We start from the raw sequence: 18,494 nt of genomic DNA on the forward strand, positions 1-18,494 counted from the left end.
AAAGAAAGCTGGATAATGTGGAGAAAAGCAGACCTGGCTCCATCTGCTGTCTGACTTTTCTTTCTCCCTTTTTGTCTGGTTTTTCTCTCTCCCTTTTATTTTCTTGGCAGCTTCTTTCTTGGGGTATTTGGGGTAGTTAGGTTCCCCTATATTTCTTTGAACACAGACTGATTTTTAACCATACTTCAGCTTTTGCCTGCTATTGACCCCAACTACTTTGTTTTGCATTTCTGAGCACCATTGATAGTTTTGTTCTCTGTTGTTCCTACTGGACATAACTCAGATAAAATAGGAATGGTTTGTTGGTTTTTTTTTTTTTGTCACCCTAGGATCAAGTTAATTTTTTGGCCTTCTCTTCTTTTTCATATGTATTAGTAAATGCTGTAAGGAAGCCCAGCCACAGTTCTAGAACTGTTACTCATCCTTACACTCAGGTTCACTCAAGCTGTGTCAAAGCACAGCTGAAAAGTCTACTCCAAGCGCTAGCTTTTCATGTCAGTCTTTCTCACAGTCCTTTGAAAAAGAAAGGACCAAAAAGCTTTTGTTGGACCAAAGCTGAGGACAAGAACCTGGGAGTTTGGAATGTTAAAAGATTTTCCGTGTTCTTTTGTAATAGGTTTAATCTTCAGAATAATTTCTGAGGGTGCACAAATTTGGGCCAAACCCTCAGTTATAGAGACATCTTTTTCTGCCCTAACTCTGTACTGTATAACTTGGCTTTCCTTCCAAAATGGTTTTGTTCTTTTGGAATCTTAATAAATATAAATACTTTATTGAAAGGTGTAATTTACTTGGATGTTCAGTGGAAAATGAACAAATTTTCCACTGAATGGAACAAATTTTAAAAAATATTTTACAAATGGCAGAATTTTGCAGTCACAAAAACCCCCTAGTTTGGATTAGTCTAAATACTCAAATTTGGAAAATGGCTGCAAAATAGAAAGAGCACTTTTGAGTCAATCCTAGAGTTCAAAATTGTACTGAGCTATGATCCTGAAAACATGTACATCACTGTTCTTTTAAAACATAGTTCTATCTCAAATACAGGACCCAATTAAAATTTCCAAACGGGAAGTCTGACTCTAGATTGCAGAAATACTGAAAATACAATGCAGATCCTAAATATGTAGGCAAGGATGCAAATAGCTCTTTAAAAATATTCATCATTGCATTCTTAGATCTTAAAAATAGTACTGAAAACTCCAGTCATGGCTAAACATCAGAGAAGCTTACTGTGACTGGAACTGATAGGAATTCAAACTTTATTATAGACAGCATTTCTAAAATCAATAATTGAAAAAGGATAATTGGTGAAAATAAAGGTTTTTCAGATAAGGAAGAACCTTTATTCACCAGAAATTTCAAATACAATAGCAGATTAGTAATGCTATATGTTCAACACACTAGAAAATACTGCAATCCATGATTGCTTCGATTTTTGTGACATGAGAGGTAAAACCACTTCTAGGGGTGTAAGTCTGGTCCCAGCTTAGATATCAGAATAAAAAAACTTTATATTTGAGTAGTCCTGATACTTAGGAAGATAAGAAAGTTAAAAACTCCAAAACACAAAGCAAACCAAACCAGATACAGAATTGAGATCTTTGATAAATGCTCACATTAACATAGAAAGTGAGTTACTTTTCTACAGCTTACTGAAGTAGCATATGCTTCTGGGTTTTTTCAGCCTAGAAACTAATAGTTAGACATTCTTTAAACAACTTCCCTTATCAGCAGTAATTATTATACGAGACAAGTAAGATCTCTTTTAAGGAAGTGGTTATTTGCTGAAAAACATACATTTGGTTGTTCCCAAACTGCTTGTGAATATCAGTTCAAGTGTTTCCAGCTGTAATGGAGAAGTTGGAGTGATACAGCTGTGGGATCATCAGCTGCCTTTTACTCAACAGGTCTGCAATTAAGGAGTTCCTTTTGTTGACATTGTTCCATAGGGACTCCTGGATGCTTCAGCAGACATAGCTCTTGAACTAGATAATTTCAAGGAAGAGGAAGACAGCTTAAAAGTTAAAATTCATTCAGTTCAAAGTACTTCCTCTCCAATACCAACCACGTACTAAAAAAAGAGTCAGTCCTAGAGTTCTAGGTTTTATTTTGTTAAATAATATAAACCATTATTATTATACTGAAAAATAGCATTTTGTGTCCATTTTTAGGAAAGCAGCCCCACACAAAAATTTATTTACAGTTCATTTTATTGGGTATTTTTTAATGTGTTTTGGGTTTTTTTTAAGTGTCTTGTTACTTTCACTTTTGTTCTTATGTTCGTGTTCTTCCTCATAAGAATTGGGCAAGTCATGATGTTCATAACTTCCAGGTTAAGATAACTTAGAAAACTGAGACAGTCTTCAAGGATGTGTGGTATCATGCTCAGTTTATTTATTCCCCAAAGTATCTCTGCAAAAATTAGAATTAAAAGCATAGTATTGTAAATAAAGATTAAGAAAGGGTGAGTGGTTCAGCTGCTCATTTTGAGAACATCTTCTCTGGCGTCTTTGTGTTTTAAATTGATATTAAGGGTTTTTACCTCATAGACTCGATTCAGTTTATTGGTTTATTGGATCTTTTCCCTTGGACATATTCCATTTCTTTCTGCTGGAGCTGTTCTGTTGAGGCTGAGTGTTTTGAAAGCATATTATGTGTCTTTTTTTTCAGTTTACAGTTCAGCTGCCCTGCATATTAAGGTTAACTTTTAGTATACCACTTCAGCAATATATACCAGTTGTATAATAACATACACTTTGCAATCTAGTTTGTTGCAATAAAACTATTTAAAATATTACTGAGTGAAAAGCATAATTAGAAATTCATATGAACGAAATTCACCTCTGTGTTTGAAATACTGTATCTTTTAAAATACTTCTCTTGAAATGTATTGAAAATGCTACAACATACAGAAAAACATAAGCATGAAACATTGATGCTGTTCTCAGTGGTTGCAGTTCAGTCACTTGGCTCCTTTGCTCTGTTTCAGACGGTTCGCCATGGCTTTCCTTACCTCCCCACTGCCTTAGCGTTTGACCCAGTTCAGAAAATTCTGGCAATTGGAACAAGAACAGGAGCCATACGAATGTATCCTTTCCCATTCACAATTTGCACCATTTCTGTGTGTTTGTAATACAGGGATGGGAATTACCTTCCTCAAGCACTCAGGTAAGGCTACAGTTGTTATGTTCTACTACATTTTGCTTTATGAGACAGACTGCAAAGATGTGCTGTTGGGGAATCAACCAGGTCCCTAAGGGATTCAAAGAACAATTTCTGATTGCATTTTGAGCATATGGTTTTGGCATGTATCGGTTAAGATAAAACAGAATTGATCTTTTTCAGCATGAAAAGTAAAAATGGACAGCAAAGTGGTAACGAGTAAGTTGGGAATGTTGTGCTAGCAATAAATAAATTCATTGCTGCAATGCAGTTAGCCAATGTTAGATTGCAGTTAGATGGCTGAGTATGAAATTATTTAGACACTTTCAAGTGAATAGTGGGAAATAAGTGATTTTAGGACAGAATTCATATCTTCCCAGAGGAGAAGGTGAAGCACTATAAAAGTGCTTATTTCTTTTTGTTAATTATAAAGGTATTTCAGTGCCAGCAATTTATATGTTGTTTTTAATACATTAGGATTTTGAAGTTAGAAGTCTATACAGAATAAATTTAATTACAAGGTAATTAAAATTTGAAAACTTAAAGAAAAAATTAAGAATATTTGAATGTGAATTATTTAAAAATGTTTCTCTACATAATTTTCTTAGTTTGGCATGCTTCCAACATTTCCATTTCAGTGAAAATACATTTAAAGCGAGGAAAAGAGGAGAAAGACAAGAAGGTTTAAAAGTTACAGAATACAGAACTAATAAACCAATGGTTTTTTACAGACTTTTTGTAGCCAAATAAATTATGGGTTTAAAGTAGGGGACAATGCTGTATGAAACAACAATATAATATTTTCTGGTTCTTTTGCTATCCTTGTTCCCAAGGTAACTGTAAATGTAATGAACCCAAGGCAGGTTACAAAGTAAAGAAAAATCTCCTTGTGGAAAACAAGCCTGTGCCTCATGTAATGTTACTGAAACTTTGGTTCTTCCATTTTTGGGTACTCTTGGTCTGAACAGTTGCGTTTTCATAAGCCTCAATTTGTATCTCACCCAGAATTTCTCACAAGACTGAACTAAACCTCAAGTTATGTAACAAGCTCTGCTTTGATGGTTCTACTCTTTATTTCTTACCTATGTGAAGTATATTGAATATGTTATGTTCAAATGCAAAGAAGTGTCCATGAATTTGTGTACTTCTGGGAAGTGCAAATCTAGTAGTCATGGTTTCTTCTTCTTTTTAGAGGTATGCAATGTTAAAAATCTGGGGCTTTGTCCTTAGAATCTTCACTGGTATCTTCAGAGTGAGGGTATTGGGAATTTCATGGTAGAAGTAGGAAAAAGACCTTGCAGAAGATTGACTCCTGAGTCCCCCTCTTCTTTCCATCTCAGCAATGTGGATTTTCTAGGAGCAATGCTGTCACTGGCTAGACATCCTCTATCTCTACAAATCCCTCTTTTGAGAAAAATTCAGGTACAGAGCCTGAATTAATACAGGTGCATGTAGAATTAATTTAAACCTGCATGTCTCCTGACACAGGAAATGGAATATGTAGTGGAAACATAGCTATATTCCTAAGCTTATATAAAATTCTCTATACGTTTTCTATAAAAATAGATTATAAAGAGTTAGCAGAAGGGAAAAGAATGTTTTTCAAAGTGTCCTTCCTTTTAACATTTCTTCTCCTGTTTGCTAGCGAACCCTACCTCATTCATGGAAAAATTTCTACCAGTTCTAGTATTTTAATCAAGCAAGAGCAGCAGGATTACCAGGGAATTAGATTTTTTTTTTTTTTTTGGAAGATATGTCATAATATAAATGCTTCTCATCTTAGTCACAGAAAGCCTGGTTTGCTTAATTGAGCCCTGAGTTAATGGAAACTGTGCTTTGAAGACAGAGGGTGCCATAAAAAGAATTACTTATTTATTTAATTTAACTGGGGTTTCTTCACTTGGCTGTAAGTTTTGCAGAACATATTACATAAAAAACCTACTTGTGGACTAATAAATTTGCAGTGAAACAGGCCCTAAGACTACCCCCAGAACACCACTCATTTAAGCCAGTCTTGTTGCAGATGTTTGTAGTTGTTGAAATCAGGCAATAAAATTCAAGCCAAGGTGTAAGAGATTAAGTATTACATCTGAAAGTATAATTCATCATATGGGGGTTTTTTTTAGCAAAGTAAGGAAAAGATAGGTTGTAGTGGCTCTAAGTTTCCCACAGTATCCTGTGACAATACTTTTTTACAGAACTGCACAATTTCATTCTGCTATGGATAGGTCATGTAAGAAAAAGGGAATTCTCTCTATTACATACATTGTGTTTGGCTGGTGTTTCTAAACAGTACTGTTGATGGAGTGAAAGGACAGACTACTTGGCTGCCATCAAAGAAATTCACCCAATTATTCATTTCTTTGTTTACCGGTGGTGCCAAAGGCACCTGGTTTGGATCAGACTCTCTTCTTTAGGGAACACAAAAGGATGGGAAGACTGAATTTATGTTTAATATTCATGTAATGATGTAGAACAAGTTTTGCTGTGATGAGTCCAAGTCACATGATTATATTGTTGCTTCCTTGACTTTCTATAAGATTCACAAGGTATTGGTATTTCTACTGGTCACAAGGTAACAGGTCTCAATATTAATGTCTAACATCAGGCCTTCAGGGGATAATTTCGAGTGATCCAGCAGCAGTACTGAAGTTGACTATGTTAAATTGTCCTGAAATAGAGCATATTATTCATAAGCTGCCATTAGAATGCAGAGATGGAAGTTCATTTTGGTATGGCAGTCACTTTTTTTTCTCCTAGATTTCTTTTCAAGATGCTTAGATGCAAGTGCTCTCTCTAGCTTCTGTAGCACTGGGAATTGTTGTTGCTATGCTCTACTGATCCTCACAGTCTCTGTGGGTTTCCCAAGGAAGTTCAAACAACTGCAGGCTGCCTCCAGCACTGCAAACCATCGATGGAGGAGTATCACTACTACCAACACAAGCTAACAAAGTCTGCAAATAAAGAGTCAAAACCCTGCTCCTGAAAAAGTTGCTCTGGCATCTGGTCATTCTTTACCTTTGTCCTAAAGAGAGAAAATTTCATTTTTCCTTTGAGGTCTTTTCTTCCTGTCAGAAGCCTGTTCCCAGCTCCCATACTTGTGATCATTGTTCAGATTATTGCTTGATACCACTCTAAGTGGAATATCCTTGCTTCAGGAAAATACATTCTGTTGAAGAGAGGCTATGAAATTGGATTCCTTTTCTTATTGTCTCCATATCCATCTTCTCTAGTCCCAGCGTGAAGAATCTTCTGACACAATAAAACCACTGTGCAGTCTCTGGTTGCTGTCAGAGAAGGTTCTGTACCACCATATAAGGAGGTGAAAAATTAAGATACTTGGTCAGTCTCTTCTTGATTTCAGAGGAAAAGGAGAAGTCTGGGGGTTTTTCACATTCTCAGTCTGAATAAACAGATTAAAATCAGTTTTGTTAACAGTGATTATTCCAGTAACAGATCTGAAGAAGTGGCATGCTATGCTCAAATTTTAGGATGCATATTTCTATATTGTCATTTATTCAGCTGACAAATTCTTGTTAAAATTCATTCTAAGTACTTCCTGGAGTCACTGAATCCTTTCCATGGAGTTCTTTTATTGCGTCAGAGCTGTGCTTAGCAATTACAGCTCTCTACTTCAAACATGCAGAATACAACATTACTCTTTTTTTTTTAATGAGACTGCTGATTATTTAGTGGTCAATTGCAGTGAGAAATTCTCTAGCTATTACCATTTTTGCTTATCATGAAATGAGAGTAAGTTTGTTTTAAATCCAGTGCAAAGAAAACAACCTACTGGGTCCAGAATGGCCTCCACACCACCAAAAATTCACCATCAAACAGGCTTAAATTAGTAATATGTTTCTGTATGTGTTATAGTGTGGTCTGGTGCTGTTATTGATACATATTCTTTAGACTTACAGGCTCCATATTGTGATCTAGAGCACAAGTCCTATGAGGAACTGCTAAAGGGAGCTGGGGGTGTTTGGCCTTGGGAAAAGGAGGCTGGGACGGGGGGGGGACCTTATCACTCTCTCAAGTACTTGAAAGGACAAAAGAAAATGGCCTTGGATTGTGCAGGGGAAGTTTAGATTGGATCTTAGGAAAAATTGCTTCACTGAAAGGGTCATCAAACCCTGGAACAGGCTGCTCTGGGAAATGGTGCAGTCACCAGCCCTGCAAGTGTTCAAAAGTTGTGCAGAGATGGCACTGAGGGACGTGGTTTAGTGGTGGAATTTTTAGTGCTGGGTTAGTGGTTGGACTCAGTGGTCTTGGAAGTCTTTTCCAAGCTAAGTGATTTTATAAACTCATCTTCTTTCTGTGAAACAGCCAGTAAACATCTTCAATTCCAGAGTAACTGTGCCAAGGAAAGGGGAAGGTGAATTCTAAACCCAAGATAGCTCTGTTGAACATCATGGATCCTCAGCAGCTGATATACACAGAGAGACTGTATTCCTGGGAGGTAAAACTGAGGCTGTTGGGGCACTCTAGAAAAAAGAAAATCTGGCAAAGAAGATAAATAGCGCTAATTAAATCATTGCTGGCAGAGTTCTGAGTAGGCATGGAATCTTACAGTAGCTAAAGGAAATGTGGTAAAGAATGTTTGACATTAGGTTGGCTGTACTTTAAAAGAAAAGAGGAGAATGTAACTTGGGGTTTTGGTCTGTGAGAAGGGTGGCATAAAAGCTAAATATAAATTGTGACAGATTTACTCTCCCTGGAACTGCTGTCTTTTAATCTAAACAAGGTTTCAGTAGTTCTTTATCCTTAAAATAAGCCAACTGTGTTCTCTGCTGTTTACTCTGTGTGAATTATTGGGCAGATGGAATGGGGGTAGCACAGACAAGATCATAAACCCAAAGTTCTGTTGTTTGACTTGGAGGAATCATTGATACATTTCATCTTTTGTCTCATTGTACAATGTATTTGATATTTTTCTAGAGAACTTGAGCTATTCAGGAATACAAACTTCACTGAGAGTCAGTACTCCTAATATAAGTTCTTTTAAAAATTCCCCTGGAAATCCACGTACAAATGTCTATTTTTGTGTATAGAGATAGCTAAACAGGTTATTGGGGAAATAAATTTATTGCCAATCCACAAGAATAAAAAATCATTGTAAAAGATACCAAAAGTATCACATTTACCTGTATTACTAAATCTAACAGAACCAGAGTTTGGAGAATTTTTTTCTATGCTAAGACTACTATGCATCTGGTTATGTGTGCATTCACATATTTATACACATAAACATATACAGATATATATATAGATATAGTTATTAGATTTATGCACACATGCATGAATTTGAGTCTGATTGTTTCCAAGCCTTTTCCCTGCCTTTTAATAAGGAGACTGAATAGGTTACTGTTAAATGTACTGGACTTCCCTCACTTTCAGTTGCTGTTTATCTAGGAGATGAAAATGGAATCTGACATCTGCAAACAAATCTACTGAGAAAATGTAGATTTTCATCTATTTGGAGATGCATGTAAAACTGGCATACAGGTGGTTGACGTGGCAACATTTTAAGTGGAGCTGATGACTGCATTTATGAACACTATCTGAAAAAAAATGCTTTCTGGATGTCTGTTACAAGGGGGTTTTTTGAGTATAATAAAAAACCCCTCAGCTTACTCTGATAGTGAAATTATGACTATTGGCGATAGTCAACTATTTTAAACAAGTGATGTGTCTTAATTAGACCCCTGTGTCAGCTTTAGAGTTTTCCCTACTTCTTTGTTCCAAACTTTGTCATCAACAGAAGTGTTGATGTGCATATGAAATAGAGTACTTCAATTTGCCCTCCTTTCCAGTCTGCTAATTATCTTTTTTAGACAAATATCCATGACCTAAATTTGGCAGACATCCTTAAACCACAGAAATTTGTAGTCATACTACACACTTTGTTATTTTGACTCTTTTCTTCTTTTGATTTTATCTGGCAGATACTCTTGATGGTAGAGGGAATTGATACTTCTCCAAACAACTTAGGAAAGCTAATATCTAGGAGAAGACAAACCCAAAGTACATGGACACATACAGTGGGAGCATTTTAGTGTTGTGAAAGGAGACCTGTTTTTTTCTAGCTACAGGCACTCATTCAATTTAAAGTCTTGATGACTTCTTGAAGTTAGGTGCCTTTCTTGCATGTGTGTTGTTAATGGAGGGGAGACCAGGGATGAAAGGGAACTGTGGAGGGTTCAATACCCATTATGAGGTAGAAAGGCTACAATGACTGAATAATAGTCTCTGCATTGGGAATACCTAAGGAGAAGTTTCTGAAACTAAAGAGTTCCCCCATGAGGATCTTGCACAGCAAGGAACATGAACCATGTGATGAGTGGTTCAGTAGGAAATGGGACAGAACACAGTCACACACTATTTCAGCCTAAACCGCAAGGAACAATGTAGGATAAAAGCACAGTTTTTCCTAAGGTTCAAGAAATGGGGAGATGAGCAAAACAGAGACTATGATCTCATTCGGGACGGGGCGGGGGAAGGTTTTCTTGAAGGAGTTCTCTTCCCTCATCCATGGTCAGCCCTCTTTTCCTAATTGACCTAGTTTCACTCCAGTTCTTAGATTTCTATTCCTCACCCCTGATCTGTCTTAGTGGCATTAAACAAGCAATCTTTCAATCTCCATCTTGCACCTCACCTGTGCAAAGCAGTCTCTGAATTACATCTTTTTCTAAGGAAACTGTTCAAGTCAAGAACCAAGATGTTTCCCAGGTGCTTCAGATACCACATTCAAAGCCACACTTGAGTACAAAAGGAAGAATTTAAAAGGCCATCATGAGAGAAGCCAAATTTGTCCAAAAGAGATTGTGGATCAAGAGCTATCAGAAAATGAATAGCTGAAGTAGCCAAATCTTAGAGGGCATTAAAGAACGTAAGTGTGGCATCAATCTCTTTGTCCAGAGAGAGCACAGGGAGGGGAAGTGACCCAGAAATTTTGTAAGCCTGCTCCTCTTTAGTGCTACTATGGAGATATTCTGGTGTTTTATCAACACTGTTTCAGTCTTACTCAAAACACATCACCCTGCAGGCCTTCATGAAGAAAATCAGCTCCATTTCAGCCAGACACTGCACACTTTTCAAAAGTTCTGCAGTACTGTTTGTTTGAACAGTTGTGGTTTTCAGACAGTGAAGAGTGGAAATACAGTGATTTTAACATGCTTTAACTGTAAAACTGATAATTTGAGCAGAAAAAGGATAGATCTTCTAATTACTGACAATAACTATGCTTTCCAGTAATCACTTTTTGGGGTTTTTTTTTCATTTTATTGAATAAATAAAAGCATACATTTATATGGTATAAAATAGATATAGCATATATAGTATATTTATATGTTGATATTCAACATTAACCCTAAAAATGCTCAGAGCATAAGAAAGAAATATTGGAATATGGTTCTTTAGTACTACAGTTGATTTCTGGTTGGATTTTTGTGTGGTTGCTCCAACAAAGCCCCTGTCACTGAATACACTACAATTTAAGCAGCTACAAGAAGTTCATTTTAAATGCTGTGCCTTTTAGGGGAGTTTGACTATCTGTTTTGTTATTTAGCTGTATTTTCTGCAATGCAGAATTGATAGCCCTGTGACATATTCATGTAGTTCAGTTGCTTCAGTAAATAAATAAGGATTGACTGATTTATGTGGTCTTATCTGACACACACTGATTTTAAAAGGACCATGCTTTTTTATGAGATGAATCAATATGAGATGTGTGGTAGAAGAGTACTTCTGAGTACATTCATGTAGTAGGCAAGCGAGTGACTTTAGTCAATATTCTCTTGGAAACCTACGATCAGGACATGCCAAATTATGTTTTTAAAATATTTATCTTAATATTTTTTCCCTAATTACTTTCACTACATAAGTTCACATTTGCAAATAATTTCTCTATTTCAGGTGTAGATAGATGTGTGCCCACGTTCCCATTAGATTATAACAACAGGGCTTTCTTTTTCACAGCAGTTTTATTAATCTTAATTTGTAGATTTTGAGAAATTCCACTTTAAGTTAAATGCTTAGTACTAAGGAGAGGCTAATATAATGCATCAATACTTTATAGTTGAAGAACAGGATTTAAAATTTCTGCAAACATCTCACATTCTATTTAGAAGATTATTTGCATAGTTTTAATACCAATATATTTTATCTAACTGGCAAAATTCACAAGGGCCTAATTTTGAAACCCAAGAATACAGTCTCTTATTTATAAAAATTAAGTTAAAAGTTAATTTTGTCTCATGATAGAACACTAAAATGATTGATCAATCTATTTCATAATAGCTTCATATGTTTGTTTCACAGAAGTTGTTCATAACATATTAGTTTGTAGTGGAAGATCAAACGATACCCAGTAGATTTGGTGATTTCAAAGTAGCACTTAAATTCAGAGCTGCCTGTCTGTACCCATTACTCTTGTCTTTGGCAAATTCATTTATTTTATATAAAGAGATTATTGGATAGCATACACAGGTTATAATAGGGGTGGAACCTAAGACCTCCCCATCCAAGGTGAAAACCTGCTAGCCATGATTTCTTGTTCCATCTCTCTTAAATGAGTATTCCCTCCTGTCTCAAACTCCCACATCCTGCATTCCTGAGCTGAACAAGTCAAGAGTTGCTGTAGTTCCAAGTGGGGTGTGGTCAGGACACTGTGCTTATAGGACTTTTATTTGAAGCAGAATAACTGTTCCTTTTTTGTTCCTCGTTATTTTGAGACACAAAAAATGTTTCACTGTTAATGGGGAAACTTTTTCATCCTTTGTCAGTACATCTTTTCATTCATACAATAAGGTGTCTGGTAGATAGAGACACCTGCAAATTTAGAACTGGTAACATGGATTTTTTGAGAGAAAAGTTCTAATCTTCAGCAGGAGCCAAGACTTGCCTTGTCAAGTCCTTTGGCCTTTAATAAAAAGAGCTTTTAACTTGATTCCTGCTGTTTGTAGCTGTAAAATAGTGAAGTATCAACCAGTGTCAAGAATTCATTACATTTAATAAATGTAATGCATGGTTTTAAAAGGCTTTTAAGATGAAAAATACCACGTTTATATTTTCCAGAGCAACAGACAGAGGACATTCATAAATACAATGACATCAGAGTGATGAGCTCTGTTAAAAGCATCTGCGAATTACCAGGTGTGCTTTAATTATGCCTCCACAGTGTGTGGTTTATATAATGTGAATTAATAACCCTTCTCGAGCGTGTATTTTTCAATAAAAGTAATTTTTTTCTATAAAAATGGACCTTAAATTATAGATAACGTACCTAAATTAACATCATCATCATCATCCAGACCATAAGCTATTCAAGCTGTCAGCTTCCTCAAGTAGGATGTCCCAGCTAATAAGAAAACAATATGAGAAACCCCAGTCTTTTCTGAAGGGAGAGGAGAAGCAAATTCTCCTGTGAAAATCATCCCTAAGAACGTCTTATCCTATGCTCCTGAATTTTGTACCTTAGGATCTCTCTAGCATTGCAACTCTCAAATGAAAGGAAATACTAATGAAAAACTGGTTCATTTTATAGGTTCCCTCAGTTTTAATTGATAGGTCACTATTTTGGGCTTGAAAGTACAAGAACCACTTCATTAGGCTGGCAGTTTTGCTACAGCAAAGAAGCTTTCCGTTTTTTAAGCGTAAATTAAATCACTGGGAGATCAATAAATGCAATTAGAAAACAGAGTTGTTTTTATGGCTTCTGAGCAACTTAAAGACTAGATATTTTCCAGTTGTTTAAAAAAAAATTTAACTCTTTTAAAAAAGGAATTTATATAATGCTACCTGCTACATTTTCCTAGAAGTAGACTAAATCTTCTGCTTTAAGAGAGGACAGAAGAACACTGAGTCCTTACTTGTTTCTTTAGAGGAATGGTTCTTTTCTGACTTGAAATTCCTTAATTAGTGTAATTCTGAGCAAGCACGTAGAATGTTGTGTACCTTACTTGTCTATTTTAGCTAACCAGTGCCAGGGCTTCCCTACTCTAGCTAGCCATAACCCTTTTTAGGGCTTCACAGAAAAGATACTAAGAAAGATTATGTTAAGAGTGAATTCTTTTACTTCTACATTCATACCTTTACCAAAGGAACTCCAGCATAGAGTCCTTAGAAATATAGTACAATTAGGTCTGCATGTCCAGTTCATTTTTCACTCATCCTTCGTCAGTTCTGTCCTCACACTTTTTCAGCTTTGCTTATGTCAGGATTCTTCACCAGCCTTATGCTTTGGGGCCTGACAAGGAAGAGCTATGTCAGGGTCCTTGTCTACTTTGCCATACTGTGAGTTGTAGAGAAAGGAAGAAGCACAGATGTTACACTTTGAGGAAATGAGGATGAAAGAATGAAACACTGCTTTTTTGAACTACTGCATTTCTCTGTTGTTGGTTTCCTGTCTCATCTCCTGTGAGACTGATGTTATGTCATGAGGAGAAAAATGAGAAGATTTTGGTGGTTTCATGAAACAGCCTAGTTGGTTGACTGCTCCCAAAGTACAGCAATCAGAGTGTCTGCTCTGGTTCCCTTGGCATGTTTCAAACTGGCTACAGGGACAGAAAGTTCTTCTCTTCTCCCAAGAAGGGCATCAGGTACAGCTAAATTTATTCACCTGGTCAAAAGCCACCAAAGCTGCTGCCACTGAATAGTTAAAAGATTTCTTCTACTTACCTAGTTTAGAACAGGATCCTGAATGTGGGCAAATGAAAAATCCAGAAATTTCTGCTAATGTGGTGCAGTTTCTCACAGGACAGGTGAAACTTGTGAATGGTGGCGATGGACAGAAAGAATGTTCACAACCTGTGTGCTCAGTGTTATCTTTGCTATCCAGAAACAAAACTTCCACTGGGGCCTGATGGTTGTCTGGCTACTGGTTTGTCTCTAAGCACCACTAGATGAGGCTCCTGCTATCAATCTGTATAAACAGATCTCTGAGTTTGCAAAGATAAGGAACCAGTAGTTAAGTAGGGTTATCTGCCCTTGCCTCTGATATCTCCCATATTTAGAACATCACCTGTGTGATCATCAGCTCCTAGTTTTACAAGGTCTGTGCATTGGCAAAAGCAGGCAATGGCAGATTGTTACCTTTTGTTTTGGGGCTTCATCTCAGAATAAATATGTTGCACGTGTGGACTCTGGTATGATGTTGGCATCAGGATTTTACTTAAGATAGAATGGAATACAAATCAAGGTTTCACATGCAACTTTAATGCTTCCAGGTGATCATATTTCTGAATTCTTGGCTTTAATTTACATCCTTTAGCATTCCTTTATCACTTCAGTGTGATCATATAGTAAATAATTATTCGAGATTTGGGTCAGTTTTGCGCTGGTGTTGGAATCACAACTTATTTTCTTGTAAATGTGTTGAAATGTATTTTAAAACATCTATGCAAATATTTAGTTAATAATTACATAAATCAGTTGAATTTCAGAAAAAAAAACCCAGATTGTATAAAGTATCTCAAAATCTGAATTAGAAATAGTCAAATATATTAAACCCATCAGTTTATTTGCCTTTTAATTAGCAGATTTATGTTCCTAATTTAAACTATCATCTTGCTTGCTAGACTTACCTTTAGAATCCAAGTTTCAATTCAGTATTTCTCATTTTTGTTTTGTCTTCTTCCTTAGTAGAGTTTGAAAAGAAGTAATTCTGTCTATAGTTCCAGCAATCATTGTAAGGGGAAGTCTGTCAGTATTCTGTGAGGCTGAGAGTGGCTTTTATGAATGAAGTTAAGCCTTCAGAGACATTGAAGGTATCAGAGACATAGAAATCTAGTTAAATCTGCCTGTGTTGCTGCTTATGACATGGTTAAGCATCTTGGATGAGAGCAAAAGAAGCTCCCCCAAACTAGATAGTTTGAGAATTTCATAGGAAGTATTTTCAAACTGCCTTAAAAACCAGCAGAAGCTTTTGGGAGGAGCAGACTCATGCAAGCATCTTTCATTTAAAAAACCCCCAATGAAACAAAGGAAAACTAATTTCTCATTAACTTTTTAAAATGCATACTTAGCTTCTTGTTTATCAACTAACTACAAGACCAATGACAAAATTAGCAAATATTATTTAAGTGAGGTTTTTATACTGTCCATGGAAACAGTGCTTTTTTTTTTTTTCCTTGTCCGTTTCTGGTTATATAATCATAGTATGTCTGCCCTGGAGCCTTGTTGTCACTGCTCATTGCAGTCATTCTTTAGACATGATTCTGGAAATTTAAGCAGGGTATTTTTATCAACAGAATCTTGTAAAGTTATCTTTTAAAGAGAAATTGAGCTGTGGATCTTCTATGTCAGCTTGAAGGTTGTAATCATATAGGATATTTCATGGGGCTTTTTTTTATTGCAACAATTCTATTCATCAACACTGCATATAGAGCTGGTTGTAGAGAATCACACATCTCTTCCTAGAATTCCTGCTGTAAGTTTAGATTCTCCTGAGGTGCATAAGCAACTAAACTGATTTTTTCTTCTAGTGGAACTTAAACTGAATTTGTCAATTTTGCACATAGCCATCATTTTGCTCTTTCATCAAGTTATTTTGGTCTCTTTAAAGATTCTTGCTAAACCAAATGGATTTGTCACGTGTTTAAATCTTTAGATCTTTTAACAGATTAAGAAATATTGCAAACTTTATCACATGTATACTGTGATACTGTGACTTTACTAAAATGCCATTGTTTTTGGTGACTATCTTCAGAATGTCAAAATCACTACTGAAAGTGGACTGTGCTCCCTTATCTCCCATTCATTTTTTAAATGCTCTTCATTTACTGAAAGATCCTACTGGAAATTTTTGAAGCCCATTAGAATTCAGGTTTTTATTGGCAGTATGTCATACCTTTTCTCTCTACTGTAACTTTTAATCAATTGAGGTATTTTGTACTGTTTTGTGTCTTCAGTTAGTTTGTTTTCTGTTTAGGGAGACTTTCTACAGCCTTTTGATAACAGAGAAAGTTTTTTTCCAATTTCATGACTTTTCAGAGGGCCAAGAAGTGTCAAGAGATCTGTATCATATACATATTTTGGGAGGAATTATTTTTAGAAAATAATGTTTAGACTAATATTTTTTTTTATATTTCTATTTTAATTTAAACATGTTTGCAAGATTCCAGCATAAGATTTACTGTCCTGTAATTTTCTGGATAATCTCAAGTCTCTTTTAGAAGTATTAGCTGTGCAGTTTGGGAGTGGGCATTGCCAGCATCCATTCTGCCTCATTCCTATGCTCCTTTCCAAGCATGACATAAATACTGTTTAGTAGTTTACTTGGGACCTTAGCTGCTGGTTTCTGAACCTACATTTCTGATACCTGCATCTTTATTAATCTTACTTAACAGATACACACACACACACAAATAAGGAGTCTGCAGCAGCATAAAGGAACCTTTGCCAATATACTCTGTTAAAAGCTGAATCAAAGAAATTATTAATTTTTTTTTTATATTCTTGCTAGATTTTTTAATATTCTTGTTTGATTGCTTCCTGTAGCCTGGGGAACCCAAGAGATTCATTAGGTTTTATTGTAGTTATTATTGTTTTTTAAGTTTCCCATTTCCAATGTTATCCAAACATATCACATTTGAGGTTTTTTTACCTTTGTTTCTCTTAATACTCTGTACAATAGTACAAATCTAGAGCAACCCTTCTGAGCTGAATGTGGTTATTCCAAATGGATGTTGTACTTTCCACCTCCACATAGCCTGGCAGCACTTTCCCTCAGGTTTTATTCTCCTTATTAAAATAAAATAAAATAAAATATATGAGCAAGAACACATATTTGCTCATTATGGTAATGGACAAGGAGTTGTACTAAAAACTGGTTTTACATAAAGAAGTTTGAACTGTTAGCCCAGCTACTGTTCTTACAAAATTTCTATTGTAAAAATTTTCTTCTGCCTTTCTCAGGAAAAATTACATCTATTTTGGTTCCATCATATTTAATAAGTAACATAGTCTTTACTTGAAGTGCATTTAGAATTTGGGGTTTAGTTTCTTAGTTTTTCAAGAAAATCCCTCTTATTAGCCAATGCCTATGTGTGTAACACCAAGCAAACTGCAGGGAATGATATAGTTCTGATGGATCTCAATCAGTTTATTAAAAAAGGAAGTTTAAACACTCTTGAGAAACATTTAATATGAAGGAAGATAGAATTCATTCAGTTTTAATACTTCCATTTTACATTTGCATCTTTGAACTGATCTGCAAATAGAACAGTTCTAGATCAGCATTTTAAAAGCTATACCATATGAATTAAAACTACAAAAAGCAACACTATAGAATGGAGGAAAAGCAGTATTTCTTAGGGAGACTTTTAATCACCAAGTATCAAAATTATTTAAATGGATATTGACAGAGCTATCCCACTTTTACTGACGTGAGGAAACTGAAGCACTAAAATGATTTAACCCGGTCTTTAATATGAGATGCTTGAAGAGTATAGGCCCTTTGATTTTCAGGCTGGCACTTCAACCACAAACTGTTCAATTCAATGGCATTTAGCCTGAAAGTTTGTGTGCATGTTTCTGATGGTGCTCTTACATGTTGTCTTCTAGGTCATAAAGAATTCAGGGTTGATTCCCTTGCCCTTTTGCATTGTGGTGCTGTAATAGCAACCTAACAATGTCATGTATTAAGGATAAGTTAAATACATCCTTTATCTTATTTTCCCCATTTACTTTATTGTTGCTGTGGCTTGATTAATAGGTTTTAGATTGCCTTTTACAATCATTGAATGGCATATATATCAGACACAGAAATTGTTCTCACAGTCAGGTTCTGAGCACTGTGGTGCATACACAGTCATTTGCTTAATATATTGCCACATACAGAAATGCCATGTAGAATCATGGAATAAATAGATTCAGTGTGCACATTCCTCAAATGTAAGAAGAAGTAAAAATTTTGTCACCCAAATGCGTGTCTCTGTCTTATTTTAGTTCCTATCTGAAGTGAGGAAAAATGAAACTGTATGCACAAAATAGAAGATGCTTTTGGCAACTGCATACTTCCAGATTGCATTTGTATTTTATGGGGGGGAGCTGAGAAAATGCTGTGTAATGCGGCCACCTGTCAGGAAAATTACCACCTGTCTGCAGTCCTGATTTTAGTCGTTCATAAAATTAACAGAACAGATAAATAGTGATACCCCTATAAGAGAAAACAGTTGATGGGTTGATCTGTTTATCAGGGTTACAAACTATTTATTACCCAGGTAATTAAAGGCCAAATAAATTCTTTGTACTGTGTATCAGAATATCAAAGTCTCAGGCAGACAGAACTGGCTCTTGAAATCTATGTTTTTAGGTTCTGTAAAGCTGCA

At 35.7% G+C, this 18,494-nt stretch overlaps 1 protein-coding gene across 1 annotated transcript in view; it reads left to right on the plus strand.

The window, feature by feature from the left end:
- The window catches only part of STXBP5L (syntaxin binding protein 5L), a 179,842-nt gene that overhangs the window by 13,211 nt on the left and 148,137 nt on the right, over positions 1-18,494 (plus strand). The window contains exon 2 of the mRNA XM_018908173.3: positions 2,993-3,090. Within this exon, the coding sequence (XP_018763718.1) occupies positions 2,993-3,090 (98 nt within the window). The remainder of the gene's footprint in view (positions 1-2,992; positions 3,091-18,494) is intronic.

Source organism: Serinus canaria, chromosome 1, assembly GCF_022539315.1.
Source record: "Serinus canaria isolate serCan28SL12 chromosome 1, serCan2020, whole genome shotgun sequence".
In the NCBI taxonomy this organism is placed as follows: domain Eukaryota; kingdom Metazoa; phylum Chordata; class Aves; order Passeriformes; family Fringillidae; genus Serinus; species Serinus canaria.